General features: G+C 43.7%; 1 protein-coding gene across 1 annotated transcript; it reads right to left on the bottom strand.

Moving 5' to 3' along the window:
* Nucleotides 1-879: 879 nt before the first annotated feature.
* LOC124133188 (mitochondrial enolase superfamily member 1-like) lies at nt 880-18661 on the bottom strand. Its single transcript, XM_046497460.2, has 16 exons — nt 18525-18661; nt 17667-17769; nt 16782-16897; nt 14869-14955; nt 14520-14546; nt 13602-13642; nt 11677-11708; nt 10446-10484; nt 8703-8785; nt 7819-7853; nt 7298-7385; nt 6520-6654; nt 4822-4993; nt 4053-4155; nt 3299-3380; nt 880-2340 (listed from the first exon to the last, which is right to left on the bottom strand). Exons 1-16 carry the CDS (start codon nt 18606-18608, stop codon nt 2233-2235), a joined length of 1335 nt encoding a protein of 444 aa, XP_046353416.2. The 5' UTR covers nt 18609-18661; the 3' UTR covers nt 880-2232.
* Between the last annotated feature and the right edge of the window lie 744 nt (nt 18662-19405).

Raw genomic sequence — 19405 nt, 5'->3', positions numbered from 1 at the left:
AATACCGACCCAGACAAGTCAGCTGATGTTGACAGCTAACATATTTCTGCATCAGTGACGCCGCACAGTGAAACCACGGCTTTAACAGCCAAATACAAGTTACAAGCCAACATACCATACATTTCAAGCAATAATTATTGCACATACATGATATAATACTCTGTAAATGAAAGCATTGGTATGGTATTAAGACACCTGAGAAAGTGTTTGTTTATTTGTTTGTTGTTTAACGCCGAGAGCCGCGAGAAAAGCCGCACCAGTCAAACCAGTCGAGATTATTGTGAATAATAAGCAAATTTTGAATCCGCGAAAAAAAAGCCGATCCATATTTCAATACTTTCAAAGTTGGAGTGTTGGTTCCCTCTAAAAATTAACCTCACATGCATATGAACGAAATGTCAATAAAAAGAAAAAGTGAGCGATAAAATAATCTGGACAATTGAGGATGCGAGAGCCAGGACCCCGTTCAACAAAGCGACCGTAGCGCTAAGACGACCGTAACTCCCATAATTTAACATAGACTTACGGCAGTATTAGCACTAAGATCGCTTTGTGGAACGGGGCCCTGTACTGTATTAGGTTTCGATAACGGACACGAGTAATCCACCATAGTCGCGGACAAGCAAATAAGTTCCTGTCTGGCTCATCACGAGTTTGGTTCGAAGCTACCTTGAACGGTGTTTCTGTTCATGTGCGAGAATCGCGACTACTTGAACTCTAGGTGTTTTTCATTATGATAAAATATTGAGTAACTTTGAGTCAAATTCTATTATATATTTTTTTCGTATGATACTAACCTTTTTTCATAAATATATCGCCGCATACCCTGTAATTGTACGTATTTTTATCAACCAAGTCAGCGAGCCTGGTCACCCCATCCCGTTAGTCGCCTCTTACAAGCATAGTCGCCGGTTACGGCAAGCATGGGTTGCTGAAGACATTCGACCCCGGATCTTCACGGGTATATATGGTGTTTACTCCTGGTGATGACATGAACATTAATGTCCACATGTTGATCATGGCTTTAGAACTCCATAACTTTTTGTTCTGTTTATTCAGTTGAAAACATCTCTTTGTACAGAGTCCCATCTGTAACCACAACAATCAGTCCAATAAAATTCTGAAATTCACTTGTGCTTACATGATTTTATTGTCTGAAAACATGGCTCATTCCAAGAACAGAAAAAAACCCATTCAATTACCGCATGCATACTGGGAAGAAACAAGGACCTCATAGAAACGGTAGCACTCATTTGACTTGACATACCGTATGCGTGTTTAGTGTGAGAGTTGGATTTTACCCCGCGTTGAACATTATTTCAGTAATATCATGGCGTGTCAGCTTTATTTGTTTCCATCAGTATATCAGTAAAGATAGGCATCGAGTGTTCATTCCAATTGCTACTTAATCCGAAAACGAGGCTTAAATTATTTGGCGTATTTAGGTCACATGTTATGCGAGATCTTCCAGTCCTTGGATATCGATCAATGGCTACCTTTAATTATGTTCACCACAGCGCCCAAACGTAGTACTCACATTACGTCCTCCAACTGATATAGGTTATCAACGATCCAACCATCACTTGTATAGGTTTATGTCTTGAGTAATAGTGAGTGAGTGAGAGTTTGGTTTTACGCCGCTTTTAGCAATATTCCAGCAATATCACGGCGGGGGACACCAGAAATGGGCTTCACACATTGTACCCATGTCGGGAATCGAACCCGGGTCTTCGGCGTGACGAGCGAACGCTTTAACCACTAGGCTACCCGACCGCCCCTTGAGTAATAGAATGTGGATAATTAACATGCACCCATTTGACTGCACTGAGAGATTCTAAGCCAGATATGACCATTAATATCTCAAGCCTGATCCATTTTCAGCTGCTCCCCAATTAGTTCTTCCAGAGTTCAAGCCCATACAGAAATAATCACGTTTATAACGAACACGCTGATAACGAACTGGCTGATATAACGAACTCTTTTTGGTCCCGTCCATTTGCTGTATATATCTGTTTATAACGAACTACGGTTATAACGAACAAAAAATAGTGGTCCCTTTGAGTTCGTTATAACCGTACTTTACTGTATTACATCCGCAACACACCCCAACTCTAGACTTGACAAATCTCTTATCAATAATAGAATGTAATATTGGCTATAATGTAAATAATTTCTCAATTTGTTTTGAAACAGAGACAGGTTCCAGTCTAGCCCCGACCCCGGAGTTCCCTATCAACCCTCGTGGGTGCCCTCCGCGATGAGCTTCCTCCAGACCCGACCCCCGGGGAACGAGTAGTCCTCAAGCGTCGAGGCCTTCACCTCGGAGCTGTAGCCGGGACTCTGAATTAAAGGATAGACACAGTCGTTGAGTCGTAATTCACACGTGATATAGCGGAACCATTACTAAAAGTGGTGTAAAACCATACTCACTCACTCAATCTGCAGGAGTGAGCGAATATCGTTTAACGCAGCACACACGGTGGTCTGTAAATAATCAAGTCTCGATCGTAGTGCATTCAATCTAGTGGGTTACGCCGCTTTTAGCAACTTTCCAGCAATGTCGTGACGGGGGACACCAGAAAAGGGCTCGAAACATTGTACTTATGTGGGGAATCGAACCCGGGTCTTCGGAGGACGCTTTAACCACTAGGCTACCCCACCGACCCTGCGGGGTACTAAGGGCGGACTCACGAGACTCTGTAACACCCCCTACAGTGAGTGAGTGAGTATGATTTTACGCCGCTTTTAGCAACATTCCAGCAATATCACGGCGGGGGAAACCAGAAATGGGCTTCACACATTGTACCCATGTCGGGAATCAAACCCGGGTCTTCGACGTGACGAGCGAACGCTTTAACCACATGGCTACCCGACCGCCCCACACCTCCTACAGGAGTGATGAACCCTTATCGTTATTCCTCATCGTATCCCATTTGCGTAGATCGATGATCATGACTCAATCACTGGATCGTCTGTTCCAGATTCGATTATTTTCAGACCGCTGGCACATAGCTGGAATTAATAGACCCGTGAAGATCCGGGTCAGACTTGGTCTTCAGCAACCCATGCTTGCCGTAAACGGTGACTTTGTTTGTCGTAAGATGAGACTGACGGGATCGGGTGGTCAAGCTCGCTGACGTGGTTGATAAAATGTCATCGTATGTCAACTGCGTAGATAGATGCTCATGATGTCATAATGGATTTTCTGCTCTAAAACGATTATTTACAGAACGCCGCCATACAGCTGAAAACAAACACAAACCACCTTTCGTTATCGTTTGTCCAGCATGTTACTAACCTGCGGAACTGTGTACCTGCAGTCTCGCACCTGCACAGGGTGCACCATATGGTCGTGCAGGTGCTCGGAATACTCCGTCCATCTGAAACATACAACATTTTAACCCAGTTTACCCACACAGACACAGCATACTGACTCCAAGCCGACCAGTCCTTGTTTTAGCCCCTTAATGCCGAGCGCCAGGTAGGGTAACAACAAGTACCATCTTTTAACGTCTTCTGGTATGACGCGGCCGGGATTCGAATCCCGACCTTCCGCTCTACCACTTGACAACGTAGGCGGTCTCAAGTACTCGTAGACTGTTGTTTGAACAAGGCCAATACAAGGCAGTTGTCTAATAAATATCAGCATTCAATATTTAATAATTTTTTAATTTGAAGTTTACACGATATACGGTTTTTCAATGGGACGAAAGGTCGGTCACATGACCAAGCTCCGACGTTCATACAGTTTGGCCCTCACTCTATGACGGTTCATACTCCAATGAACTCACACAAAGTGAAGGTCAATTCTTCACAAAAGTTGTTACTGGAAAATTAAACTATAAATTATTAGAGGTGTCAATCAGCCGAAATGGGTGACGTAAACACATTCTGGGTTATAAAACATGTAAGGGACTATGTTATTTTAACACAATTTATTTAGTGAAATACCAAGTATACCAAGGCTGTTTTATATCCAGCATATATTTAAGGTGACATTACTTGAGTACATAAACGAGACTTGACAACCAGTGGACTGGGTTCGGAAATACCTGGATTCGAACGTCCCTGAGACGCAGATGTAGTCGAACACAGACAGGTGCTGTACCAGCTCACACATCCCCACCCCACCCGCGTGGGGGCAAACCGGTATTTCTGGGGGAGAAGACGAAATAGAAATAACTCACACATCCCCATCCCACCCGTGTAGGGGCATATCGAGATTTCTGGGGGATAAGAGGTGAGGTGAAATGGGGTTTAACGTCGCATCCAAGATTATTGCACTTATATAGCGACGTGCATGTACGTGTGTGTGTGTGTGGCTGCTTGTACTAGTCCGGACTGCTGCCGATTTATAGTGCTAGCCCACTGAGATACCATGCCGCAGTTTAACATGAATACCCCTCAGGCACAGTATACTGACTCCGAGCCGACCAGTCCTTGTTTTAGCCCCTTAATGCCGAGCGCCAGGCAGGGTAACAACAAATACCATCTTGTAACATCTTTTGGTATGAGGCGGCCGAGGATCGAACCCCGGACCTTCCGCTCTTCGGGCGGACGCTCTACCACTAGACCACGGAGGCGGTCTGGGGGATAAGACGAAATGGCATTGATTCACATACAAATAACCAGATTAGACGTTTGAAGCCGCAATATTCCAGCTATGTGACGGCGGCCTGTAAATAATCGAGTCTGGACCAGACAATCCAGTGACTGACATCATGAGCATCGATCTACGCAATTGGGATACGATGACATGAATCAAAGAAGTCAGCGAGTCGCCTCTTACGACAAGCATTGTCCCTTTAGCACGCAACCTGCCTCCAAACTTCTTGGCCATGAGGATGACGGCCACGTTCTCGCTGACTCCTCCAAGACGACATGCGTCAATCTGACAGAACTGGAGAGCCTTGGCCTTGAGGAACTGTTTGAACATGACCCTGTTCTGGCAGTGCTCCCCGGTTGCCACACCCATTCCCAGGGAGTTCAGCGCCTGTGTGAGGAAAAGCGAGACAGGCGAATTGGAAAGGAATTTGTATACCAGTTTGTAGTGAGTGAGTGAGTTGTGTTCAACGCCGCTTTTAACAGTATTCCAGTTACATCACGGCGGGTCAGCTTGAATGTGGGAGGAAAGCCCGAAGTGATGCAGGTCTTAGACGTTTACCACTTCGGTGAAACCACGAGCACGTGTATGGTGCTGACAAACCTAGAAACATAATCCGGGCGAACCGGGAGTCGAACCCACAATCATAGGTTTCTGGCCTTACGAACTGCGCCGCCTTAGACGACTAGGCCACCAGTGCCCCCGGTTTGTAACGATACAAGCAATTCAAACTGGTTAAAAGAGAAACAGTTTTAGATTCGCGGTTATTATGACAACATTGTGGACCAAAATAGCGGATTGACAGCAAATGGTTTCACCTCTTATCTGAAGGTTTACTCAGTCCACGGTGTACAGGAGTGTTTGTCATTGCTCCTGGCCCGCATTATTGGGGTAGCGAATGGTTCACCTCTTATCTGAGGGTTTATTCAGTCCACGGTGTACAGGGATGTTTGCCATCGTTCCTGGCCCGGATTATTGGGGAAGCAAATGGTTCACCTCTTATCTGAGGGTTTAGTCATTCCACGGTGTATAGGGGTGTTTGCCATCGCTCCTGGTCCGGGATACCGGGGAGATACTTGAGACCTCCTATTTATTTAAGCTATGGCGTATTAGGGGTGCTTTTGATCGCCTCTAGCCCAAGTTTCTGTGGAGATAAGCGAAACGTCTAATCTGAGGGTATATTAAGTATCAGTGGTGTTTTCCATCGCTCCTGTTGTGGGCTTTTGTGGAGATAAGCAATACCTCTAATCTGAGGGTTTAGTAAGTGTGTGGTGCATTAGAGGTGTTTTCCATCGCTCCTGTTGCGCGTTTTTGTGGAGATAAGCAATACCTCTAATCTGAGGGTTTATTAAGTTTATATGGTGCATTAGGGGTGTTTTCCATCGCTCCTGTTGTGGGTTTTTGTGGAGATAAGCAATACCTCTAATCTGAGGGTTTAGTAAGTGTGTGGTGCATTAGAGGTGTTTTCCATCGCTCCTGTTGCGCGTTTTTGTGGAGATAAGCAATACCTCTAATCTGAGGGTTTATTAAGTTTATATGGTGCATTAGGGGTGTTTTCCATCGCTCCTGTTGTGGGTTTTTGTGGAGATAAGCAATACCTCTAATCTGAGGGTTTAGTAAGTGTGTGGTGCATTAGAGGTGTTTTCCATCGCTCCTGTTGCACGTTTTTGTGGAGATAAGCAATACCTCTAATCTGAGGGTTTATTAAGTTTATATGGTGCATTAGGGGTGTTTTCCATCGCCCCTGTTGCGGGTCTCTGTGAAGATAAGCGAGACACTGGACAACAGGCTTCACACATTGTACCCATGTGGGGAATCAAACCCGGGTCTTTGGCGTGATGAGCCAACGCTTTAACCACAAGGCTAACCCACCGCCCCCAGTGTATGTATATCCCAGCTTGACTTGTGAAACTAACCCGAGCAATCTCAGCATGACCTAGGATGTCGTCAGGGCTGGTGGGCTCCTCGATCCAGGTGAGGTTGAACTGAGCGAGCTGCTTCATCCAATCAATGGCCTCCTGCACCTCCCACTTCTGGTTGGCATCAACGTACTGGAGAAATAGACACAGGAAGTGCTAAGTATAGATCATGGCCACGTATAAGAATTCAAGACTTGAAACGAAAAATCGGTTGTGGTTTCGAGGGGCCGCCATATTGGTTTCCAAAACTGAGAACCTGTTTTCGTTTTCGATCTGGAATTCGTATTTAAGTTTACTTTCGAAATAATACACGTACATTGGATGTAGATTAATATGGAAACGTTCCGTAAATAGGTTAAAATATTTTGTATAAATTTTAAGCATTTTGAGATGACAAGAAGGTTCGTGGATCGTGTCTTTTGTATTTTGTTTGGTGCATGTCTGCTGATGCGTAAGGGTGGCCAAGGGTGGCCCAGTTGTCTAAGGCGCTGCAAATAGCTGTGCAGAGTGCGTCCCATGGGCACGCCAGAAACCTATGATCGTGGGTTCGAATCCAAATTATGTTTCTCAGCACCATAACCGTGCTCGTGGGTTTCACCAAAGTGGTAAACGTCTGAGGCCTGCATCACTTCGGGCTTTTCCCACATCAAGTTGACACGCCGTGATGTAACTGGAATATTGTTCAAAGGGCGTTAAACCAAACTCACTCACTGATGCGTCATGGACATATGCGTGACTCATCACGTGAAAGGCTTCACGTCTGAAAGGCTCTCACCAGCAGGGCGTCTGGACCGATCTCCTCCCTGATAATGGCGAGACGTCGAACGTCGTCTTCCAACGTTCCTCCGACCTTGGCCTTGAATCTGTGAAACAAACAGGGGAGAATACTCTTTACTTACTGTCTCAACTTTTAACAAAGAATTTAATAAATAGTCGAGACTTTCATATCATACGAGCGTTATAACGATTGTGCATGTCATTCTTGATCGTAGGCGCCTCAATTGCGTCCCTTATGTTAGGATACTATGGTTGTTGGTTCGAATCCCAGATTCGACCTGACACTGACTCTTGGTTTTTCAGTACTATTCACGTTCTCGTTGGTGTCCCCAAAGTGGTGAACGGAATCTTCTCGCACGTCAGTCTAATAAACTGACGTATCACTGAAATACTGTTCAAAGCGGCGTTAGACCCAACTTACTCACCCTACCCTGAAAGCCAATTTGTGCAGTATGCATGGGCCAACATCAAACATATTAGATCGGTTCCATCAACTGTATTTGCGTCAGTTCGTTTTACCTTGTAAATCCTTTCGCCATGACTTCTCTACAGCGCTACAAACAAGGATTATCGTCGTGGTATCAATTTGAATTGTCTCTAATCCCTAATGTAAATCTATCAGTTAAAGGGGAATGGGGGTGGGGTTGCTTGTATAAGTCTGAACTAATAATCCGTTTTAAATTGCTAGCCCACTGAGATACAAAGTCGCAGTTTTAACATGAATACCCTATTCAAACAGAGTGTACTGACTCAAGAGTCGACCAATCCTTGTTTTATCCCCTCAATGGCGGAGTAACAACAAATAATATCTTTTTATGTATGTAGGTATGACGCGGCCAATGATCCAACCACCGACTTTCCACCCTCCGTGCAGACGCTCTAACTACTAGGCCACGGTTCCCTATCATCTTCCAGAGGCAAGGGTGTCAACTGGCGACTGCATGATTTGCAAAGCATGTGAACAGCCAACTGGGCGTAGAGAGTTATTTTGCAAATCTTTTCATGTTTTTAATCAAGGTGCTCAAATGATCTGATGTTGTTCGCGAAGTAAGATTCGTTTTATTACAATATCGATCTTGATTAGGAATCACATCGTCTTAGCTCGGCGCCGCCATTTTGTTTGAAGCAAATGTAAGTGATATGAGAGATGAAATCTGATTGGTCAAAAGGAGTGACAAAGAAGGGACATAAGTCGTAATAGCTACTAGGGGCGCTACAATCGAGCCTGGAAATTCCATACTTTTATAGTCAGTTAACGCCATTGTCTGGGGAAGATGACTTATCCCCGCTTGAGGAATTCATGAAAAATAATGACGCATGCTGGTATTTGAACATGGATTTTTTCTTTAATTCTTCCTTAATAAAGCCCCGAGCGTCATCTAAAACGATGAAAGAACGCTTACCCTCCTTATCTTGTCGTCGTCGTAGCCGAGCCAGCCGAAGGAGGTGATGTAGCAGGGCAAGCCGTTCCGGAGGATGTTGCGTTCTGTAATGGTAAGCAAGCAGATCCCCATTTGGCCCCAAATCCCATTGATACGTCCAACATCATTTCTACAAGGGACACACCATTTCATATTCGATCGCGTGGCTTGGGATTGATGTTACACTTTTCTGTCACTGCTTCCAAACCGGAAAATATTCTTTCGGCAAATTAATTCTTTAATTTAAGTTTTTATTCAGGACATCCAGCTTGTCCAAATATGGGGTAAACACTTAGTACATTACTTTTTTGTGGGGAACAAATTATTTTTGTTAAAAATCCAAGAGGTATGGAAGTAGGGTTAAACTGAGCGAAACATATCGAATTTTCTATCTTCAAACTATTGCAGTATGTGCATGTATGTGAACCAAGATGATTGTTTTGTTGTTTTTGTTCTGTCTTTATCAACATCTGCTCAGAAAATCACCTTGGGTCGAAGACTTACTCGTGTCCAAATACTTCCTGAAAACGGTACGGCTTTCTGTGCGAACGAATAGACTATGACCGGATGAGAGTTTCATTTTCAGTTTGCCGCAAAACATTCAAAGGAAATTGCTTATTGATGACACGTTTAACTGCCTATAGTTGCTCATGTTCTCATCTAGGGCCTCTGTCATTTCTAAATTTTCCGCCATTACGAAATTTGTCAGTGTTGTAAAATAGGACATTGAACGGCATTTTGAGGCAACTGAACAATTTATGTCAATAGGAAGAATGTGTCGATAGTATCAGGGTGAAGTTAACTTTTTGTTAAGTTTTGAAACATCGTAGTCGAACACCGGAAGTTGTTAAATTCCTTTGAAAACGAATTCTGTTGCGCAGATGAATAAAACGTTGCGCGAGACCTGTCCTTAAAGGCGGGCTTGACCTGGGGAAAATGGCAGTCACAGCACATTTTATTCAAATCCATATACATCTCTTTTTACTCCGCTTAACGTTATTCTTTGATATAAATCCTTGAAACGGGTTATCCTTATAAAGCAGAGACAATGTCTGAATTTTAAACATTCATATGGCATCTATTACAACATTTAATTCAAGAATGAAAATGGGTGTGAAAGAATTGTCCCTTACAGTACATGTTACACCTCATACAGTGTTTATGTCTATTTTTGTTTGTTTGTTGTTTAGCGCCGCACTCCTACAGTATTCCAGCTATATGACCACGGCCTGTAAATACTCAAGTCTGAACCAGACAATCCAGTGATTGATATTGTGGGCAACGATCCACACTGCCTACAGGCAATCAAACCAAGTCACAAAGTTTGTAATCTTTTACGACCAACACAGGTTGCTGCGGAACTATTCTAACCCAGAATCCACACGAGGGTTGGGGGCGGGTTATTTACGAGTATGGGCCTTGGTTTGTTTGTTTGCGTGTTGTTTAACGCCGTACTCAGCAATATTCCAGCTTTATGACAGCGGTCTATTAATAATCGAGTCTGGACCAGACAATCCAGTGATTGACATCAACAGCATCGATCTACGCAATTGGGATACGATGACATTCATCAACCAAGTCAACGAGCCTAACCACCCGATCCCGTTAGTCGCCTCTTACGACAAGCATAGTCGCCTGTTACGACAAGCATGGGTTGCTGGAGACCTTTTCTAACCGGATCTTCAGGGGTCATGGGCTTTGGTAGTAGCGACATTATATATATACCTCTTTCCTGTTTTCCCGGCTCCATACGCTGCAGAAGTGCTGCAACAGAGGACGAACCAGAAATTACTTACAGGTCGAAAATCATCATCATCATCAGCAGCAGCAGCAGCAGCAGCAGCATCATGCCACATGTTTCTGGTGTTTGCCGGTATAATGAGGCGCTTTTAAATGACAAGTTGTTCACCAGAGACCTAGTCACAGATACACGCAGTCTGAAACTATCATGGAGTGAGTGAGTGAGTTTGTATGGTTTTACGCCGCTTTTAGCAATATTCCAGCAATATCACGACGGGGGACACCAGAAATGGGCTTCACACATTGTACCAATGTCGGGAATCGAACCCGGGTCTTCGGCGTGACGAGCGAACGCTTTAACCAGTAGGCTACCCGACCGCCCCGAAACTACCATGGAGATAACAGTAATGCGAACGGTATCGTCCCGCTCCAACGTCACTGAAATCTGAGCTTTCTCTCAAATATGATACCTCTCTGAAGGTCACGTCAGGTGAATTTTCTAACTAGCCAATCAGCGTCGCGGCTTCTAAATTATCAGGACGTGTGAGGGAAGCATTCTGACACACATATGTGTCTTTTTTATATCTTGAATATTTCAGGTAGAATCGAAAGTAAACTAATATATAGAATATATATAACATAGAAAGTAGCGTCAGGCGAACCCTGAGCAAACTTTGACCGCCCAATCAAAGTGAAGGTTGCCTGATTCTTGATCCAATCAGATGTCAGCTTTCTTAAACGATTCGGCTTTATCGATTCAACAGTTTCGAGCTTAGTGACAAAAAACTGTCACAGAACACAATTATACCCTAGTTAGGACATCCTTTAATGTGTAGATATAATGGTACTCAAAATCGATTATTTGTATAAATTATCCACAACGTTATTTAAGGGCAGCTTTATTTTCATTGCATTCGGAATTACTCGATTATTTTCGTGTTCATGGCTTCTTGGAAAGCCTCACTCACTCGTACCGTGAAGATAGAAGCCGAAACGCTGAATTGCTGAGAGGAAAGTTCACCTGATGCGACCTCCTTTGGAGGTGTACTCAGATCCAACAGAGAGATATCCTATCGGAGTAAAAGATCTGATTCTAACGATATTGCCTCTGGATGCGTGCTCAGATCTTCAAGTTGAGAGATATTGTAGTAAAAGGTCTTCCACTCATCCACTCACTCACTCACCGCCACACTCGCTCAATCACTCACTCACTTACCAAGAGCCTCTTCCTTTGGCAAGCCATCCGACCTGAAACAGCAGCAATCCACAAACCTATATATACTCACGGCCAAAAGAAACGCGAACCATAGAAACATATAGAGAAGTATGTACGTTAAGAAGAGGTGTTTCCAGTGTGCATCACTTAATGGCAATACTAACAATCAGTCAACTGTTACCACAGCGTGTCTTTATTCTTATCACGATATGCTACACGTGAAGTCCAAACTTTACACGCTGATCCTGCACGAGGCAAATGATGCATCTCGAGTCATGGATCTATGACGTCACATTTGAACGTCGGTTCACACAACACATTAGTATGTTCGATTGTGAATCGAACCAATCTAATATCTCTTGAATATGGGTAATTCTTCATATATTAACCAAACTGTAATGTTTGGCTTCTTTTGTAGGTGAGTATATAATGTAAATACTATTTTCGGCTGCAACGGCTGGTTGGCTGGTTTGTTGTTTAACGCCGCACTCAGCAATATTCCAGCTATATGACAGTGGTCTGTAAATAATCGAGCCTGGACCAGACAATCCAGTGATTAATATCATGAGCATCGTTCCACGCAATTGGGATCGATGACATGCATCAACCAAGTCAGAGAGCCTGACCACCCGATCCCGTTAGTCGCCTGTTACGACAAGCATAGTCGCCTGTTACGGCAAGCATGGGTTGCTGAAGACTTATTCTACCCCGGATCTTCAAGAGTCGGCTGCAACGGAACCGGAAACCAGATGTTCCCCAAAATAAGTTTTTATGAAGAAATGTTTTGGGGCGATGTCCTGCCTGAGAGTAAAAGTGTTCTTTCGTCATCCGAATGTCCGGATTTGGTTCCCTACAGTGTGTGAAGCCCATTTCTAGTCCCTCCGGGGGCACACGGGTGGCCCAGTCGCCTAAGGCGCCGCAATTCGCTGTGCAGAGTTGCGTCCCTTGGACACGCCAGAAACCTATGATTGTGGGTTCGAATCCCGGTTCGCCCCGATTATGTTTCTCACTCACTCTAATCCCTCCTGAGCGATATTTCTGGAATATTGCTAATAGGTTGTTAAGAACATACTCGCTCATTCACAAAATAAAGTTGTTCTTTTCAATAACTATCGCTCTGAAGATGGATGCTAGTATGCGGTCACTTATCATAATTGATTGATATTGTGAGCAACATCCACACAGTCGGGTTAAGACGACAGGCAATCAACCAAGTCACAAAGTTTGTAATCTTTTACGACCAACACAGGTTGCTGCGGAACTATTCTAACCCAGAATCCACACGAGGGTTGGGAGCGGGTTATTTACGAGTATGGGCCTTGGTTTGTTTGTTTGCTTGTTGTTTAACGCCGTACTCAGCAATATTCAAGGTATTTGATGGCGGTCTATATATAATCGAGTCTGGACCAGACAATCCAGTGATTGACATCAACAGCATCGATCTACGCAATTGGGATACGATGACATTCATCAACCAAGTCAACGAGCCTGACCACCCGATCCCGTTAGTATATGGACGCTAGTACGCGGTCACTTATCATTAAGCATTATGATGGATTATCACGTGGATGTAGATACGTTATCATCAGATATTTGATAGCCCTTCTGATGTGGTTCCATGGTCTAGAAATATAGACTTCTTGACCTAGGCGTCTACAAACTACACAGGTGGCGTTGCTTTAACGTTGTTGTAGATGACGTGATATTCAACTTGAAGACGATGCTTAGACGTGTGTGTGAATAACGTGATGTTTAACGTGGAGACGTTGCTTTGACGTCGTTGTAGATGACGTCATGTTCAACGTGAAGACGTTGCATAGACTTCGGTGTGGTGACGTGATGTTTAACGTGAAGACGTGCTTAGTTAATGTCAGTTGATGTCTGACATGACAACAGCTAGCCCTAAAGGTCATGTAATCACTCACATGTAGCGAAAGTCGATGGTGTTCACCAACTGTTCTGGTGTCTGAAGAAAGGACAGAATCAAAACAACAACAACAAAACATGAATATCTCACAACTATACGTGGAGAAATGATTATTTTCCAACATGGCTGCCGCGGCCTTCATGTGACAATTGTGATCACAATTCTGTGAGTTATAAGTAAAGCCATCACTGCTAGGATCATATACACAATTTATAGATTCAAGGTTTCAGATTGGGAGGTCGTAATGACAGTATAACTAGATTGGGGGGTATGTGAAGGTTAAGCATGGCAACTGGATAAAAAAAAACGTTATATATTTTTCTCATGCAACATACATACTGCACACACATTCATAAAGATACAAGCAGGTATGGATCAGTAATGAAAACTCGGATCTGTGTAATCAGAAACTGTAGCTTGGATAATCCTTGCAAAGGTTTCAGTTTCATAGGTGAGGTGAAATGAGGATTAACGTCGTATTCAAGATTATTGCACTTGCATAGCGTCGTGAGTGGCTGCTTGTACTGCTCCGGACTATTGCATGTTTAATAGTGCTAGCCCACTGAGATACCATGCCGCAGTTTAACACAGTATACTGACTCCGATCCGACCAGTCCTTGTTCTATCTCCTTAGTGCCGACTGTCAGACAGGGTAACAACAAGTACCATCTTTTAACGCCCTTTGGTATGACACGGCCGGGGATGGAACCACCGCCTGAACCAGGTCTCCGCGCAAACGCTCTATCCACTAGACCGCAGATACAGCTTCATAAACCTTTAGGAAACGTCGATAATGAAAACGTTTGCGACTTACAGACGAATGGACAACGGACAGTGCGCTACGACATATGCTCACTTGAATTCAAAGTTTAGGCAAGCCAAAATTGTCACCAGGGTATTAAATTAAAACACTTACCATGTCAACAAGCAGCTTCCAAACTGGCTAAAGACAGACATGAGAAAGAGGGATTACAACAAACAAATCACAAATGTGAAAATGCAAAGGTAAACATATATATCTACAGTGAAAAGACGATTAGCTTTATTGTCATTTTGCCTCGCTGAATCAACATCGACACTAGGGTCTTTTATTACATTTACAACTTATAAATTGGGTTTTACGAAATTGTGGACTGTATAACGCAGTTCTGGTCGCTACATGCGTTTATGGTGTAGGTTTGTACCACAATTTCTGGCTGCAGCCTGTTGCCTTCAAGCGCTGAGAGTGATGCGCAAACGAACAGTGGAACCAGTCTAGTCCTTACCTTGCCTTCAACCTTGCCCCAGAGATCCCACACAGCGTTAGTGATGGCCGCCACAGCTAGGTGCATGATCCCCTTCTCGGGGCCGAGCTGTGGCAAGTGAAACACTTTAATCATCCTCGATTGTTCAGTGTATTATTTCTCCATTCTCTTTAGCTTCAAACCCTAGTGAATCGCACGACGCTGAAAATAGCTATCCAATCAAATTTCTCTCACAAGCGAATTCTGCGTTAAGATATGTGACGTCACTTTTGATACGTCACCATGGGTCCAGGTTATTTATCCAAGCTTTTTTTCAGCGTGTGACACCTTCGTTACACTCTCAGCTGTCTAAGGCGCCGCAATTCGCTGTGCAGAGTTGCGTCCCTTGAGCACGCCAGAAACCTATGATTGTGGGTTCGAATCCCAGTTCGCCTCGATTTTGTTTCTAGGTTTGTCAGCACCATACCCGTGCTCGTGGGTTTCACCGAAGTGGTAAACGTCTGAGACTGCTTCCCTTCAGGCCTTCCTCCCACATTAAGCTGACACGTTAAGCTAGAATACTGTTAAAAGCGGCGTTAAACCCAACTCACTCACTCACTCACTCTCGGTAACATCGCAGCCGCCAGTGTCGAAACGGCAATTACAAGAATCTTTTGTTTATGTCTTTGGAAATGCCATCATAGTGAATTTTTAAAAAGGTTAACAACTGACCATATTTCCAGATGAATTTACCTTTTGTTTGTTCAATCAGAATGGTTCGAGGTCGCAGACGAACGGAAAATCAGCCAACTTCCCCCTTACATTCTTACTTCACCATTTACGAGATAATTGTAATGAAACAGAAATTCAAACTGACAAACAAAGACAATAATTTATCTGGAGAAAGAGTATTCGGCGGCACGACAGTCATCACTTGTTTGTAAACATGACAGTCAGTCGGTTGCGAGTTCAACTCCAAGCATGGTAGTGGCCATCCATCACAGACGGGAGCTTTCACTGGTGGCAGCGATAGTATAAAGAGCTCCGCGAACGGGCAGTCGCTGCGAGGAGCTTGCATATTTATCATAATATACTGGAGATATTGTAACACACTGTATAATATATGTCCCTCCTCTTCAGACCCCACTTTGAAGTCGAATACATTTCAAAATACATCACGCACACAGATACACTTCACATTTTTTAATAATGTGGGAAATTCCCTTTTCTGTGATATCATCCACTGGCATTTCAGGCCAAGCAAAAGTACTGAAAATGACCTCTGAAAATTAGGTACATCGTAAATGTCGCTATTTTTTACACATTACTAAATCACTACTCACGGCGTTATTTGCAGCATGTTTTGGAATCTAAATTTCGGATATTTACTCGGAGAAATGGAATGATTTTACCAAAGTAATAGATTTCAGTATTTCATGTTAAACGAAACAAGTGTTATGTTTTCATGTCATTAAGCAAAGAGAATTTTCGACATGAACATCACTGCAATTAAGAATTCGTAAAGTTGAAACACACGAATCAATTCCAATGGTAGCTGGGGCGGTCGGGTAGCCTAGTTGTTAAAGCGTTCGCTCGTCACGCAGAAGACCCGGGTTTGATTCCCCTTATGGGTATTATGTGTGAAGCCCATTTCTGGTGTCCCCCGCCGTGATATTGCTGGAATATTGTAAAAAGCGGCGTGAAACCAAACTCACTCATGTTATAAGGTTCCATATGTTATTTCCAAATGGGAGGGTCAACAAAGCCATCTCAGCGAGTCGGCTTTTGCGACATGCCTATTCTGACACGGAATCCCAACAAATCAAGAGAGAATGTATAAGAAATGTTGCTATCAAAATGAATATTACCCCAGTTATCCTGCATCACTTCAGGTTTTCCTCCCACATCCCGATATAACTGAATCCAAGTTATATCACACATATCACTTCCCTCACCCATCTCATCTGGTCCTCGCTCGTCAAAGACCTCCAGAAACTGGCGAAGTCGGCAAAGATGGCGGACAGCTTTTGACCAACCACCAGATTGCTCAGTGCTTTGATGGCCGTGCATACTGGAACAAGAGCATGCTGGGATGTATGTCGGTTTCGCTTTTCAATTTCACATTCAGTATGTATTGCAATTGAAATTTACAGACTTCTACAATTTTGAAATCAAAATGTATATTTCTGCAAGTGATTGAACTCGGATCAAATACAACAAGTCAGTAGCTGTATAACAGTAACTAAAATCTATATTGTATTCGGGGGCACGGGTGGCCCAGTCGACTAAGGCGCCGCGATTCGCTGTGCTGAGTTGCGTCCCTTGGGCACGCCAGAAACCTATGATTGTGGGTTCGAATCCTGGTTCGCCCCGATTATGTTTCTAGGTTTGTCAGCACCATACCCGTGCTCGTGGGATTCACCCTAGTGGTAAACGTGTGAGACCTGCATCACTTCGGGCTTTCATCCCACATCAAACTGACACGCCGCGAATAACTGGAATAATGTTAAAAGCGGCGTTAAATCCAACTCACTCACTCACTATATTGTATTCCCACACTATCTGTACCGCTGTGCAGAGTTGCGTCCCTTATGCGTGCTAGAATCCCAGATTCCCCCTGAATATCAATTTTGTCAGCATCACTCCACTGCCTGTTAGTCTCACTAAAATGGTCAACGTCTACGATTTGCACCATTCAGACTTTCCTTCCTAACATACCGTGACGTAACAGAAATAATTTTCAAAGCGGCGTTAAACCAAAGTCACTCACTCACTCATGCTCCATGTAAGTCATAGTTAACCACTACGTCACAATGCCCCGGAGCATGTCGCTACATTACCTATTTCAGTGCCCCTTCCACAAGTGAAGGTGAACCCATGCCCCTCAAGACTCGAGTCAGTCTTCAGAATGCAGTACCCCGCACTGTAGTCAGGCTCCTTGTTCTGGTTCAATGTAGGAAAAACAGAAAGGTTTAGCGCATAAGGCATTTCCTTTGCTTGGATTACGGGTCCTCTGATGTTATACAAGGGATGTTCATATCACAAAGACAGATTCCTTTTCGAACTATAAATCGTAATTTTTTCGATTAAAATCCAACTTTAAGATTTGTAATTGTAACCGACGCATTGAATGGAGAGAAGCCGTGGTTTATTGCATGAATTAAAGAATTTTCGTGATTGCTTCGAACTACACCTTGCACTTACAGATACGCGGGGCGGTCGGGTAGCCTAACCGTTCGCTCGTCACGCCGACGAGCCGGGTTTGATTCCCGACATGGGTACAATGTGTGAAGCCCATTTCTGGTGTCCCCCGCCGTGATATTGCTGGAATAATTGCTAAAAGCGGCGTAAAACCTCACTCACTCACTCACTCACTCACTCCCTACAGATACGCCGACTTTGGCTAATCAGCATGAGAGTTGCTCAGTCATACTTCACGATTAAGACGCGACCTTGTCCCAGATAGATATTAAACAAGATAATATAATAGACGAGTTTGTCATACCATTTAATAAATATGTCAGTGAATAAACACGCAACAAACAATGTTTGAAGTTTGTTATATTAAGAAAATTCAGGCAGTGCAAATCCGAGTTGAAATCTATAGCCCAATGTGAATTATATAGTAGTAATTTCCTTCTCATACTTGGCAAATAATTTTATATTTTCATAGAAATGTGTTAAATGCCAAACTATACCACAGCGTCCGATCCGTCCTTCTCGAGTGAAGTTGGAAAACGGAGATCTTTGACAATGCAACCAGTGATCTTGGTAGGCGCCATGGCGTGTGTAAGAGTTGTCTCCCTTGAAATAGCGGCTCCACAATCTTTCGCATTCGTCACCGCTCGCCTCTTTCCAAAAAACACGAGTTGGTCACGAATGAGTCTTTCGGCCAACCTCGCAATTTTCCGTAACCGCCTTAGAGCCGATCGTGTTCAGAGGGCCGCACAGTGTAAAGACTGTCCCATGTCTAGCTGGTTGTTGTACAGAGAGCGTCATTGAGTGTAAATATGTGTTTCCGGACAGGAAACAGAATGTATAGCTACGAATATTAATCAAACCTTCGTCTAATTAATGTAAATAAAGTTGTTTATTTTTTTCATTCAACCGTGGCACAAATGTGTCGTGTGTGTATGTGGTATTTCTGTTGTTGTTTTACGCAATTACGATAAAATGTAATTCAGCTGATAACCGTGCTGGGAGTGCACTTTTGTGTCACACCCGATATCTTCGTGTTATATTGAAGGAAATACATTTGTAAATAATAAATGTTGAAAGGTTGGGTGAGGTGAAATGGGGTTTAAGGTCGCGTCCAAGATTATTGCACTTATATAGCGACGTGCATGTACGTGTGTGTATTTGTGTGTCTGCTTGTACTAGTCCGGACTGATGCCGATTTATAGTGCTAGCTCACTGAGATATGTTACCTCAGTTTTACATGAATACCCCACTCAGACACAGTATACCGACTCCGAGCCTTGTTTTAGCCCCTTTATGCCGAGCGCCAGGCAGGGTAACAACAAGTACCATCTTTTAATGTATTTTGGTATTACGCGGCCAGGGATCGAACCCCGGACCT

The sequence above is a fragment of the Haliotis rufescens genome, unplaced genomic scaffold, assembly GCF_023055435.1.
Source record: "Haliotis rufescens isolate VD_foot unplaced genomic scaffold, xgHalRufe1.0.p SCAF_2, whole genome shotgun sequence".
Classification (NCBI taxonomy): Eukaryota; Metazoa; Mollusca; class Gastropoda; order Lepetellida; family Haliotidae; genus Haliotis; species Haliotis rufescens.
This window is presented reverse-complemented; position numbering and strand designations above follow the sequence as displayed.